The sequence below is a fragment of the Pipistrellus kuhlii genome, unplaced genomic scaffold, assembly GCF_014108245.1.
Source record: "Pipistrellus kuhlii isolate mPipKuh1 unplaced genomic scaffold, mPipKuh1.p scaffold_m20_p_16, whole genome shotgun sequence".
Lineage (NCBI taxonomy): Eukaryota > Metazoa > Chordata > Mammalia > Chiroptera > Vespertilionidae > Pipistrellus > Pipistrellus kuhlii.
This window is the reverse complement of record NW_023425471.1, coordinates 2,943,364-2,958,382: the sequence shown is the minus strand read 5'-3', so window position 1 is coordinate 2,958,382 and position 15,019 is coordinate 2,943,364. Positions and strand designations below refer to the sequence as shown.

Sequence of the window (15,019 nt, the reverse complement as noted above, 5' to 3'; positions counted from 1 at the left end):
ACCAGGAGGTCATGCTTTGATTCCCAGTCAGGGCACATGCCTGGGTTGTGGGCTCCATTCCTAGTAAGGGGGGGGGGGGTAGGCGTGCAAGAGGCAGCTGATCAATGATTCTCTCTTATCATTGATGTTTCTATCTCTCTCTCCCTCTCTCTTCCTTTCTGAAATCAATAAAAATATATTTAAAAAATAATTGTTGATCTTGCTGGATTGCTAGTTGCCTTGGTAATAACATTTAATTAGACATCTCTACTTTCTAATAGGGTAAATATTTATCAGTGTTTTACTTTAGCCCAGAGAGCTTTGAAAGTCCACTTCATCTCTCCTGTCACATAAAAGCATATTTTCCAATTATCATGAAACAAATGACTTGGGTGGCTTAAAATAACCATTTTTATTTGCTCACAATTCTGTGGGTCTGGAAGTGGAGAAGGAACAGTTGGGTATTCCTGTTTCATCAGCTGGGTCAGCTAGGGCAAGTGGACCCACTTCCAAGTGGGTTTCTTTGTCTATATATCTGGGCATTCGTGTCCTTGGCCTCTGTCGCTTTCTTCACATGGCACTTCTTCCTCCAGGACTCTCCTTCATGCGTCAAGGGCTTCTCTTAGAATGCTAGTCTCAGAGCCATTGCTCTTCTTACCTGGTAGCTGGTTTCCAAGAGGCAGGAAGCAGAAGCTGCCAGGCCATTTTAGAACCACACCCAGAATTGGCACAGTGTCACTTCCACCATATTCCATTGGTAATACAGCTACAAGCCCTGTCTAGACTCAAGAGGAAGAGAGGTAAGCTCTACCCGTGATGGGGAGACTGTCAAGGTCTCATTGCAGAAAGTCAGGTCTGATGGGAAATACTTGGAGCGATCTGAGGAAAATAGAACTTTCCAAAGGATGATAAACAGTGACTCTGGTTAACAATTGGTAAGTGTGATGATTACTGTGTCAAACATCTCACCCGGATTTGAAGGGATAGAAAGGGAAGTTTTCCCACAGGGAGTGATATCCCAACTGAGAGCTGAAGGATGAATGGGGATAAGCTAGATCAGTAGAGAGAAAGTTCCAGACAGAGTTACAGCAAGCCAATAAGAGAGGGAATGCACATTCCAAACCTAAAAGAAGCTCAGTATAGTAGAAAGAGGGGTCTCTCTCTCTCTCTCTCTCTCTCTCTCTCTCTCTCTGTGTGTGTGTGTGTGTGTGTGTGTGTGTGTGTGAGGCCTTGAACAAGTGTGGAAGGTGAGGCCAGGTTAATGACATCCTAGGGTTTTCTCTTGAGGACAATGAAGGTTTTGGCAGTTATTCCATTTCCCTTCGACTTGGAGAATGGATTGGTCAGTGGTAGGCCTGAAGGCAGGAAGACTGTGGTGGCTAATAGAGAAGATGGATGGTGGCAGTCAAACTGTGAAGGACTGTATGCATTTAAGAGATTGGGAGCAGAATTTGTAGGATTTCAAGATGAACAAAATGAGGACACTTGTGTTTCAGGCTCAGGCAACTGGTTAAATGCTGAACTTTTTTTGTAAGGAAGGCAGAGCATTTACTAAAGATTGCAGAATGCCAGACAGAGAACCCATGCTTCTATATTATTTGGAGACAGTTGCAGAAGTAAGGAAATTATTATATAAGGCATAATATTTCATTTCATGGCATTTTGAATGCTGATGTGCATTATTTCATTTAGCTTGAATCATCTAAGTAAGATGGGGAGGGGTTTTGAACCCCACTAAGGTAAGAAGTTCAGGAGAAGGTCCTTGTTCCACTACTAACCTCTATTAGAGCAAGGATCTACAAACCAGGACTGCAGCCCCATCTGGCCCACTGTCTAGTTTTCACTTAGCCTGTTAGCTAAGAATGGTCTCTACATTTTTAAAATTGTGGAAATAAAAAAATAAAAGAGGAATAATATTTCGTGACAAGGGAAAATAATATGAAATTCAAATTTCAGTATCCATAATTAAGGTTTTATTGAAACAGCCACTCGTTTCTGGTATTGGAAGACAGAAACATACCTAGTACCCCTGGTTAAGAATCTTAGCAATGTGATCTCACTTATAAATATAATTTAATGAACAAAATAAATTGATGAACAAAATAGAAACAGAGTCATGAATAAATGAAACAGACTGGCAGATGTCAGAGTGGTGGGGGGGGACTGGATGAAAGAAGATGAAGGGATTAGGCAAAGAGCATATTTATATAGCTCAGAGACACAGACAACAGTGTGGTGATGGCTAGAGGGAAAGGGGGTTCAGGGCTGGGTGGAGGCGGGCAAAGGTAGGGGTTTGGTCACATCTGTAATAGTGTCAATAAAAAAATCAAGGGGGAAAAAGAATCCTAGCAATGGATTAAAAAAAAAAATCTTAGCAATTAACTAGATTCCTTCCCTGGCTTCTGAAACTCCACCTTCCCCTGGGAAAACTCTCCAATGCCCAGCCTACCTCTATTCTAAATGGCAAACAGCAGGCAACTTACTTATGTAAGGAACGATTGTGTAGTGCTAGGGGCCTGCCAAGCTCATTTTATTTTCATCACAACTGTGCGAGGTTCTATTATATGATCACTACCATCCCCATTTTACAATGAAAGACACAGGGTCTGAGCCACCCGCAAAAGGTCACAAGGCTAACAAGTGGTGGAGCATGCTTCACACCTGGAGAGTCAAGCTCTGTGGGTTGTGTGGCAAGCAGACTCCAGGTAAAGACAGGTTTCCTATTGAGTCCAGCTGGGACCTTCACCATAATCAGGGCACTTGTCTGTCCAACACTTTCCTCCGAAGGTCCAGTGCTCTCCCTGAGGCCTCCCCTCTTTCCCCCCCCCCCCCCTTCCTGGCTCAGGGGAGCAGCTCTCCCAGGCGGGAGGGGCACAGAAGCCAAAGGGAAGCAGAGCTGGCGGGGGGAGGGGGAAGGGGGCGAGGGAGGGGCGGAGCAAGAGCCTCCACAAGACCACTTTTCAATGAAGAGTATTGCCCCTGCCCAGGCCCTGTGAGACCCTTGAACTCCCGCTTCCCTCCTCCCGCCTCCTCCCAACAGCAGCTGGCAAAGTGCTGAGTCACGGTGAGATGCCGGGTTCCCCAGCGCCCAGCACGCCTCCTCCCTGCGCTCCAGTCCGCTGCCAGCGCCCACATAGCTGCACAGACTCTAGACACTGCCACGTGAGTACCTGGGCGCTCACTGGGTGGGTGGGGGGACGCGTGGGGGATGCAGGGCAACAGGGATCAGCACCCACTTCCCCATCCCGCTTCTGACGGCTAGGGAAGTCTCAGAGGGAGGTGACTAGAAAAGCTTTATAGTCCTTTGCAATCTGGTGAAAATGGTCGCCTGCTTTTCTTTCTGAATTGCAGGAGCCTGGAAGAACCCAGAAATAGTCCAGATAGGGTCAAAATACTTTCAAATGGCTTGTAGGTGATGACTGTTCTTTCTGTGCAGCTTTGAAGCTTGGAAACTTATTTCTGTGTCTGACAGTCCAGCACCCAATAAATATTGATTGATTACCTGCTCCTCTTGACCAACAGGGGAGGGCATTGCCAGGTAGAGTGCTGAGAGCACTGACTGCACTCCGTTGAGGTAGGCAGCCTTATCACTCCGGTTTTACAGATGGAAAAACGGAGGAAGGAGAGACTTAGTAGTTGGCCTCAGGCCACACAGATCGTACATGGGGAAGCTGGGATGCAAACCCAGACTGACTGGCTCCAGGGTTTATGCTCCTAAAGCATCAGTTGGTTTGCCAGGATCTTCAGCTGCTCTCCCCTTTTCTCCTCCCCCCACCCCACAGGCTGAGAGAAAAGGGGAGAGCAGTCTGAGAAACTTCAGTGAGGTAAAGCAGATAAAGTGCCCACATTGGTAAACCTTGTAGAAGATGGCTACATGAGATGACAGTAGTAAGTAATTAGTAGCTGGGAACCAAGTAACTATTCAAACACATTTGTTCACCATCATGACAGCTGTTTAAATCACCTAATCCACATGTCGTACATAGGAAGCAACCAATAAGTTAGTATTTTGGGCACAATTGATTTTAATATCCTTTCTTTTGTAGTCCTTAGCTATGACTTACAACTTAGTGACTACTCTGTTTTGTTCCCCCCACCTTTTGCCCTTCAGCCTCTACAGTTCAGCATCAGAACAGATCCTTTTTGGACTTCGACATGGTGTCCTCCAAGAAAGTCACCCTCTCAGTGCTCAGCCAGGAGCAGTCAGAAGGGGTTGGAGCAAGGGTCCGCAGAAGCATCGGCAGACCCGAGGTATGTTGGTTTGGTGGCTGTCTGTGCTTTTTTGAGGAAGGGACTGGTAGGACACTGAGGGCAAACTTGGGAATAGCAGGCCCAAAACCAACATGAGCTGTGGGGCCATAGGAGCCAAGTCTAAATTTGGCATTTGTGGTCCCCCACGGACTAACTCCAACCAAAAGGGGAGATATGTATTGTGGATATACCTAGTAGAGGTCCTGAGCAGAAGGTGCAGCTGAGCTTCATGAAATGTCTCTGCCTGTGTCTGCACACCCACATCCCATCAGCCTCAGCATGCCTATCAGCAGACATGCACGTTGTATGCCCTCAACTTTACATGCCTATAAGTAAAGGTACAAAGGAGTAACTGAGTCTCAATTCAAATTCCTAAGAGAGAACCTGATTGGCTTGGCTTGGGTCAGGCCTATATCCTTGGTCAGTCAGCCATTGCCAGGGATTTGGGTTATGGGGAGACCCCTGGGACCCAAAACTGTGGTCCTTTTGTGGTGGTGGAGGTAAGTAGGGGCTATCAGAGAAGGTAACTATAGGTTATGTAAATATTTTTCAACATTAGAGAGCTCTTTCATTTGAAAATTATGGGAGACATGGGACTTGTGGAAAAGAAAGTCTTATATGCCCATTAAAGATGGTTATAACCCAGGGAGTACTGTGCCCAGCACCTTACTAGATTAAAAAAACAAAACAAAAAGTTTTTGAGGTATTAGTTTCAGGTGCAACATAATGATACAATATTTGTATGTATAGTGAAATGATTACCACAATAAATCTAGATATCATCTGTCACCATTCATAGTTACAATTTTATTCTTGTGATGGGAACTTTTAAGATATCTTTTAGCAAATTTTAAATATGCAACACAATATATTAACTATAGTCATCATACTGTATATTACATCCTATTTAGGGCAATGGATTAATTTTGAAATGATTGTCCCTTTTAAAATCTGCTCTAATATTCTCATACTCTTTCTATCATTAGCTTTCTCCTTAACTGTGAATATCTTTTGAGGTCCATCTATATTGTTTTCCAAAAGATAGATACAAACAGGATTATCCTAAGGGATTATTAAATGCACAGTGGATGTTGGGAGATGCAGGTGAATGTGGTGTCATATTCTACTAGGCCACTTTACCAATAGGACAGTTGTAAAGAATTTGGATACCCATCAGTAGACCCATTATTATTTGTTGAGGGTAATTAATACTTTAATTACTCCATCTGTCAGGAACACATCTGCTGAGGGTTTCTACATTGATTTTGACTTGTGAACCCCTTTTGGTGGTTTGGTGAAACCTATCTATTTCTTCTCAGAATATTGTTTTTAAATGCATAAAACACATAGGATTACAAAGGAAAACTTTGTGGTTAGCAAAATATTATAAAACAAATTTTAATCTAATAGTTTTACATTAAGCAGGAAGACTTGGTGGCAGTTATAACTACCTACGTTCAAAGTTGTGAAGAGCATGAAAAATAGTTCAGTGTACCTGCAACAACTATAATATGCTATGAAGATAGCTTTGACTTGTATTGGTGACAAAGTCACAGGTACTAATATTTTACTGTGATTCTTTTACTACATTCATAATTGAAGGAATTGTCAAATTTCAGTCTGGAGATGGATGCTGCTGACTGTTGCACACCAATGGCAGTGTTTTTAATGCCACTGAACTAACACCTAAAAATGGTCAAAATGGTAAAATTTATGTTATGTATATTTTACTACAAAAAAAGAAAAAAAAATTTGTTAGAGGTTAGTGAAAATAAGGATGTGCTTTTTTTCATCAGCCAAGTTCACAGCCACCCTGAATTCTATCCCAGTTAAGAGTCCCTGGCTCACAACCTTTGCTTTAAAGACCCCAACATTTTACATATAATCATATATCTTACATCATGGTGGTTATGTAGACTATACATTTTTATGTCAATAAAATAAAATAAAATAAAATAAAACAAAATAAAACAAAAAAAAACCTTTCAGTAGATTGTAGTATTTGTGTGCACACGTACAATATATGTTACACATGTGGTATGCACCCATAGATAGTAAAAAGAAGAGTCAAAACCAGAGACAGAGTCAAAGAATGCATTTGATACTTTCATGTCTAATAACATGACAGAGTAGATAACTTAAAATAAACAAATAAATAAAAATAATTAGGTAGCAAAATAAACCAGACAAGGACTAATACCATACAATTTCACTTATATGGGGAATATAAAGAGCAATATAAATGAACAAACAAAATAGAAACAGACTCATGGTTGCTAGCGGGAAGAGGGTTGGGGGGCTGGGTTAAAAAGGTGAAGGGATTGATAAGTACAGATTGGTAGTTACAGAATAGTCTTGGGGATGTAAAGTACATCATAGGGAATATACTACAAATATGTACAGACCCAGGAGGGTGCTAGAAATACCAGGAAGAGCACTTTTTTTTTTTTTAAAAAAGATATCTTTTATTTTTTTTCAGAGAAGAAGGGAGACGGATAGAGAGAAACATCAATGGGAGAGAAACATCGATCAGCTGCCTCCTGCACACTCCCCTCTGGGGATGTGCCCGAAACCAATGGCCTTGGCTGGAATCGAACCTGGGATCCCTCACTCTACAGGCCGATGCTCAGTCCACTGAGTCAAACGGGTTAGGGCCCAGGGAGAGCACTTTTTAACGTATATGATTGTCTAACTGCCATGCTGTACTCCTGAAACTAATATAAAATAATGTTGAGTGCAAATCATAATTGAAAATAAAGTTAAAAAAATAATTAACTGAACTGATAGGAAGTTAGAGAAACTCATAGTGTACAAAATCAATGAGAAAGAAAGGAGAAATAAAAAATCTAAAACAGTTTCATAGCCATTAGGGTAATTGAAGCGATATATATTTTTTAAAGATTAAGACAAAGACAACAGGTCCAGATGAGTTTATAGATAAATTTTACCCAATATTTAAGGTACAGGTAATTCCGATGATGCACAAATTCTTCAGGAGATGAAGCTCCAAGGAATCCTCAAATCACTTTATGAAGTTACCTTGATATTAAGACCAAACAAGGACAGCATGTGAACGGATAATTACATCACATTTATAAATATTTTACAAGAATCATAAAGTATTAATCAACCCAATACAGCAATGTATAATAAACATAATATATCATCACCAAGTTTGGATTATATGAAGAAAGCAAATGTAGTGTAATGTTAGAAAATCTCTGTAATTTATCAACATTAACAGATTAAAGTTGAAAAAAAACATTTCAATCAGTGCACTAAAAATATTCAATAAAATTCAATATCTATTTATGCTAAAAAATTAGTAAACAAGGAATAGAAGGAAAATTCCTCAAACTTACGAAGAGATCTACAGAAAACCTGCATTGAACCACCTGGTTACTGTGAAACTTTAGAAAACTATCTGTAAAATCAGGGACAAGATAAGGATGTCTATTACCATCATTTCTACTCAGTTTTATTGTAGAGATACCAGCTTGCAAAAAGAAGAAAAAGGAATAGAAAGTATAAAGATTTAAAAATGAGGGGGGGGAAGTTATTTGCTGATGGGTATTAATTGGAATAATTTCTCCCTCCTTATAATGCAGCAATTTTCAACCTTTTTCATCTCATGGCACACATAATCATTAAACTTCTGTAGCACATTTTAAAAATATTTTTTTGCTGACCTGACAAAATATATATTTTGCTGATCTGACAAAAAAAATAGGCGTAATTGTGATTCATTCACACCTGATAGCTATTGTTGTGTTGGAGGTTGTCATTTTTAAATTTGACAATCTAAGGGACAAGAGGACAGTGCCCCTGAGTAGTCAGGCATTGCATGTTTTAAATCTTTCCCCACACTGTTGAAAATCATTGCTGTAATGGGATTATGTCCTCCCACCACTTTTAGCTTCATTAGCCCCGAGTCCCATATGGAGAGTTTAAGTTCTCCCCTCCCTGACTTTGGCCTTGACCATGTCATATGCTTTGACTAATAGGATGTGTTAATGTGATTGTGCACCGTTGGCCTGGCTCATTTTTGCTCTTGACCTTGGCTATCAGAAAAGCATCTTCTAGATAGTGACCACTGTTAATGCTTGGGACCCAGAATGAGGAGATATGTAGAGGCCAGCTAAGCTTAGCAACCTGTTACCGCTTTAATGTAAGTAAAAATTTTGTTTGTAAGCTTCTGGGCAAAAGCTTATTGATTAATACACTGACTCTGTGAATGTTTGCAAAGAAACTACAGATAAAGTGTTAAAATTAACAAGAGCATAGAAATGTTCAAAATTGCCTTTCTATCCACATTTCTAATCCCCAGAAGCAAACTGTTCAAAAATACAATTTAAAAAGACAATAATACCTTTAAAAATGACGTTATCTAGAAAAAATTTATGCAAAAATCTTTGTGGAGAAAATAATAAATCCTATTAAAAGATATTTTCAAAGACCTAAATAACTGGACATAATGCAATATGCAAAATGTAAATGTGCATTTTCCCAAATTGGTTCTTAGATGCAAAGCAACTCCAATCTGTTTTTATCTCTCACTTGATATTTATCTTCAGTTGCCCTCTAGCTTTTGCACAATATATTGGACATTAAATATTTAAAGTTCCATTTATTTGCAGATATCACAAATTCAATGTGAATTAAAATGAAGTCAGCATCACTGCTTTTACTATATTCCTTGTGCTTCTGGATGGCCCTGCCATCCTCCCAGGCACCATAGCTAGAAGTTTGGGAATTGTCTCATGCTCTTTCTTGTTCCCATTCTCCATCACCACTGCATTGTCTTAGGCCTGACATTTGTCCTTGCCTGGAGTGACTTTCTAAATACTCTTGGTCTTTCACTTCCTTTTCTAAACCACCTTCCATATGTGTGCTAGAGTGATTTTTCTAAGTCTGATCATCTCAATCTCTGATTATAATCCATTCTCTTAAAGATAAAACCCAAACTTTTTTAAGGTTTGACCTCTCTCCTCAGCCGATCTCTCATCATAATTCTATGCGCATCTTTTGCCCCAATAGAGTCATTTCCTTGTAGTTCTCCAAGCTTGCCAAGCTGTGTCTGCTCTTTTTCTTGGAATAGTCTTCCTCTCCCCCTTTTACTGAACTGCTACATTTACTTCAAGACTCAGTTTAAGTGACATCTCCCCTGATCATTCTCCACTCTCATGTGCGATGAAGTGTCTTCCTCCAGAACATCTATCAACACAGTGCAATCAATGACTTTCTAGTCTGTCCCCCAATGAGATTATGAATCTGTTTAAGATACAGGCTGTATCAGTTTCTGCTTGACTATTTAGATCTTAGATGATTATGAAATGTTTGTCCACTCTTCACACTTCTCATAAAATGTCAATTCTAACTTAATCAGTGTGTGTGTGTGTGTGTGTGTGTGTGTGTGTGTAAGGATTTCTTTTCATTTCAGTAAGTTGCCCACTGGCTGTGTGGTTTTCAATATGTTCTTGCTAGATTGGTTCATGAATGTAGTCCCTAGTAGTATGGCTTAAAAGGCATGCCTAATCTGCTGAACTTTATTTTTATTTCAGTTAAAAAATCTGGATCCATTTTTACTGTTTGATGAATTTAAAGGTGGTAGACCAGGTGGATTTCCTGATCACCCACATCGAGGTTTTGAAACAGTAAGTAAAACAATTTAACTGCAAAAGTGTTTATTTTAAAACTTGCCTCTGTTTTTAAATTTACTAATAATTTTTAATGATAAATTAAACTTTCAAAGCAATGAGTATTGGCAAAAATTAATTTATGAGTTCCTGGCTATTGACTGGCTATTAGAGAATTGTAATATCTATTTTACATGAAGTATACTCAAATGGGTAAATTTACTGGTTTATTTTTTTAACATTCTTTGCATTTGTGCCACTGGAGACATTCCTATTCAAGCAGTTAATAAAGAGCAAGAATTGACTTCGTTTTTTTTTCTTTTTAAAAAAATATATTTTATTGATTTTTTACAGAGAGGAAGAGAGAGGGACAGAGAGTCAGAAACATCAATGAGAGAGAATCATTGATCAGCTGCCTCTTGCACAACCCCTACTGGGGATGTGCCCACAACCAAGGTACATGCCTTTGACCGGAATCGAACCCGGGACCATTCAGTCCGCAGGCCGACGCTCTATCCACTGAGCCAAACCAGTTCGGCAAGAATTGACCTCTTAAAATATTTATACAATTAAAATTTATTGGAGGTAGAAGAAAAACGTTAAGATATGATTAAAATAATTTTATATTTAAAACTTGTTTCTCTTCAAGGCTATTCAGAAATAACCTCATGTAATATAACATTTTAAACCCAAAAGACAGTCTAGGATCACTATGAGTATTTAATCTCAGTTCTAAGGAATTTTATATAATTAAGGTGGTTAAAATAGAACATAACCTAAAAATTAGAATTTTAAGGACATACATATACATTTACAAAGTTAACTGTAAAATTTATAGAGATTCTGCTGCAAATTTGTTTTGAGTTTTAGATATAGAAATAGAAATGTGTAATATAATACTGTGCACTTTCAAAGATTCCTGTTCCCCACATATACATATTCTAGAGGCCCATTGCATGACATTCGTATAAGAATAGGCCCCTGGCTTCCCTCCCAGCTGCCTGGGAGCCAGCAAGTCCCTGCTCCCTGGCCACCTGGGAGCTGGCATGTCCTGGGTTCTGTCCTGTAGCACCACTCCAGTAGCTCCCTCCACCTCTTCCCTCCCCCTCATAGCAGGCTTCACAATGCTCAGGGCCTGCATATGCAAATTAACCCACATCCCCTTTTTGTTAATTTGCATACTCACTCTGATTGGCTGTGGGCATAGCAGAGTGATGGTTAATTTGCATGTTTCTCTTTTATTAGGTAAGAATTCTGGAAAAATACCAGGATAGTTACAAAATTTAGCCATCTGATCCTTGAGAAAAAAACCAGTAATTTTGAGAACACACCGGGGCTTGTTAAAAATTTAGTATGTTTGTCAAGCAAATTATTAAATGAGTAAATATTCATTGAAAGCTGGTGACAAGCAGGCATTGGTATTGAACAATCTTTTGCATGCTAGTGTGTGTGTTTGTATGTTGGGAAGTGTGGGGAGAACACAGAGAAAGGGAGGCTAGCAAAGAATGAGGCCTGACCATCGATTGCCTCCAGTATGCAGTCTAGTTAAAGAGGCAAAAGATGGACAGGTAAGCAGTTCACCATTACAGGGATGAACCAAGAAGATTCTGGAAATAGTATGAATGATGAAAGTAGTCAGTTCTCCTTTTGTCATTTAGCCATTTGCTTTCCAATTTCTTTCTCATTCCTTTCATCTAACCTATCCTGCTGAATTTTGACCCAGTTCCAAATCATATGGTATGGAGACATTCTCACCACTCCATCCTATTGCTCCAGTTACCATTTTGCTAATCGTTCATGGTCTTTTAAAATATTATTTTCTCCGTCAGGTTTTCCAGATAATCCCAAGTAGATGCACTTGCTCCTTCATTTGGTCCCGTTTAGCATTATATTTTTACCGGGCTCATGCACGTTAGAATATTAGGTCTCTATGGTGACCCTAATCATATCCTGTCTATCTTGAATTGGAGGTGGCAATTGAAGAATTGCCTTAATTGCCACCTCTCTTGGCCATGCCAAGATGACTAAATTGCTTCAGCTGAGATAATCGTGCACTGGGCCGCTAGAGAATATATAAAAGAACAAAATATATTGCTTTCCTCTCTGCTATGAAAAGGGGGACCGCTATTAGTTGTAAGGTGCTCAACCTTAAACTACTCAAGTTCAGCCATAGGCTATTGGTATTTGACTCTTTTCTTTTGAGTAACGTTAAAAATGTATTCATAATTGTAGTCAATCCTCATTATTTTGTGGATTCTGTATTCCTGAATCATCTACTTGCTAAATTTATTTGTAACCCCAAAATCAGTACTTTTGATTCATGGATGTGCACAGACAGGCCCAAGGTGCATGTTCCCAGCTGAGGATGAACAAGGTGATGCTCTGCTTCCTGTTTCAGCTCTCACACTGTAAAAGGGTGTCCTTGAGGCCTATTTAATGTCACATTTTTTACATGTTAGTGCTTTTTTTGTTGGCGAATTCACTGTTTAAAATGGCCTCCAACTGAAGTACTATCTGGTGTTCCTAAGTGCAAAAGGCTGTGAGGTGCCTTATAGAGAAAATACGTGTGTTACATAACCTTCTTTCAGGCATGAATTATAGTGCTATTGGCTGTGAGTTCAATATTAACCAATCAACAACATATGTTAAATAAAATGTCTTGAAATGGAAACAAATATAAAACAAGGTTCTGTGTTGGTCAATTCATAAAAATGTGGCCAGAAGCTTGCAGGATCACATTCCTGTGTTTCCCTAGAAGCAGTGGCTCAGTGTTCATGGCTAATTCAGTGATCATGGCACCTTTAATAGAATATTGCTACTAAGAGTAACTAGAATCAACTGTATCAGTTTCCTCCAGGAGTGTAGATAAGCCAAGGACTCATCTTTGTCTTATATAAACTTTAAAAGTATGCAATTTAAAACCAGTTCCACTTGTAGGCTGATATTACCTCCTTTGTCTTCAGCAAGGGAGCATCCTCAAAAGGAGTTGCACATGTTTTGTCTTTCCACAATGCCAGGTTTATTAGAGAAGACACACCAATAAGCCAATAGAGTCATATGCAGGTTACACATGGAGAGGGGGAGCTTATGCGATAGAAGCGAGCAGAGCAAATGTCCAGAGCAAAGTCCCAATCATTGGCAGCATTTGCAGGTGGAAAGGAGGGCGTCATTCCCAAGCCAGGTGGCTGCAGTGGCAGCACCCTTCCCATGGCGAGCAGGGCTCTGACCATGACCCATGGTATGGCCAAGCTCAAGCATTGGGTGGTGGGAGCTTGGAGTTCATATAGCCCACAAAGGGTGGAGGGCCCATTCATATTGGTGTCCTCGTGGAGTCCTTATCCAAGTGTCCAAACTTGTGGTTTTGGGTGTTCCTGGACCTCCCTAAGGGCATTCCCATTGCACCCTATTACCTGTCTTTTTTGTTTTTGTTTTGTTAATCCTCACCTGAGGATATTTTTCCATTGATTTTTGTAGAGAAGGAGAGGGAAAGACAGAGAGATACATTGATGTGAGAGAGACACATCGATTGGTTGCCTCCTGCATGCACCCTGAACAGGGCCGGGGAACTTGCAATCAAGGTACATGTCCTTGACCAGAATTGAAGCTGGGACCCTTCAGTCCACAGGCTGATGCTCTATCCTAGGGGTGTCGAACTCAATCAGAGAAGGGGCCAAAATCTAAAATCCAGCCTAAATCACGGGCCGAATGGTTTACTGAACAGTCATAAACTGTCATTGTGATGGAAACGCAGCGGAGTGCAGTGATGACAGCGCGGTGCGGGCCACATTGCAAGGCCTGGCGGGACGGATTTGGCCCGCGGGCCTTGTGTTTGACACATGTGCTCTATCCACTGAGCCAAACCAGCTAGGGCTCATTACCTCAGTCTTGACACAGCACTTGTTATAACTGTGTCTTTATCATGGCTCACTGACTACATATTGGATTGTCAGAGACGTCCAGCAAGTATGCTCTGCTCTTGCTCTATACATCCCTGGAGCATTTTTTACAAGCTTGATATAAATTTTGATAATGCTAGTTAGTACAAAGAACAAAGTTAGAAGTACTTCTTAAATTATCTTACCATCCAGAATTAGATATTGTTATTGTTTTGATGTATTTTCTTCTAGTACTTTTTTCTGTATATGTTTTGTGTCTTTTTAAAACTTAACATAATAATCTTAGCATTTTCCCAATATTCTTAAAAAAGCTAACCTTTACTAACTTTATTAAACATCTGATGTGAAGGTTGTATCAGTTGACATTACTGCAATGATGTATGAGCGTACCTTTTCCCCCTCCATATCACGAATACAATAGATTCACCGACCTTCTCTTTATCTTTGCTATTTTGACAAGTGAAAAATAATGCCTCATGATAGTTTTAATTTGTATTTCTTTTATCTGAGTGATTAACTTTTCATTTTTAAGCATCTGTTCACCGTACATAATTATATCCTTGCCCTAGTTTTTCTGTTGGGATGCTGGTATTATTATTATTTTATAGAACCTCTTTTTATATCAAGGAAATCAGGCCCTTTTCAATGACAGGAGTTTCAATAGTGTTAGGAGGGATTAGGCTTGTTTTGCATATCCCTAAAGGTAAACCTTTGGATACATAGCATAAAATCAAACCAAAAGAAGGATGAACTTTATAACAATTCATTATGCAGAGGTAGAAAAGCCTCCCTGAGTTGAAGCGATTTTCTGATTTCTGGGAAATACAAACATGCACTGGATGTTAACATAATGGGTGTGTTACCAGGTTCAATGTTCCTTAAAATAGCCATACTATTGATACATGAGTCAGTGCTGTGCTGGAATAAAAAAAAATATTAGAGCTGAGAAGAATTTTAAAAATAAAAATGAAATTATGCTGTACTAACACATGAATGTAAAATCTGAACACACACACATATTTGAGCGCATGCTCATTTTTAAAAAATTAACAGTAAGACACAAAGAAATGTGGAGGATATTTTTCTACAAAATTCTTATTACCTCAATAGGATGGGTATACCTGGTCTCACCTGGAACCTCAGGCTCCTCCTGAGATTTATGGAATCAAAACCTGCATTTTAACAACATTGTCAAGTGATTGATGTGCACATTAACATTTGAGAAGTGCTCCTCTAGATGACTTTGCAAATTAGAGA

At 39.6% G+C, this 15,019-nt stretch overlaps 1 protein-coding gene across 1 annotated transcript in view; it reads left to right on the top strand.

The window, feature by feature from the left end:
- The first annotated feature begins 2,966 nt into the window (after window positions 1-2,966).
- The window catches only part of PIR (pirin), a 74,681-nt gene continuing 62,628 nt past the window's right edge, over window positions 2,967-15,019 (top strand). Inside the window, exons 1-3 of the mRNA XM_036439535.2 lie at window positions 2,967-3,141; window positions 4,091-4,230; window positions 9,792-9,884. Coding sequence (XP_036295428.1) covers window positions 4,135-4,230; window positions 9,792-9,884 — 189 coding nt within the window. The 5' untranslated portion in view covers window positions 2,967-3,141; window positions 4,091-4,134. The remainder of the gene's footprint in view (window positions 3,142-4,090; window positions 4,231-9,791; window positions 9,885-15,019) is intronic.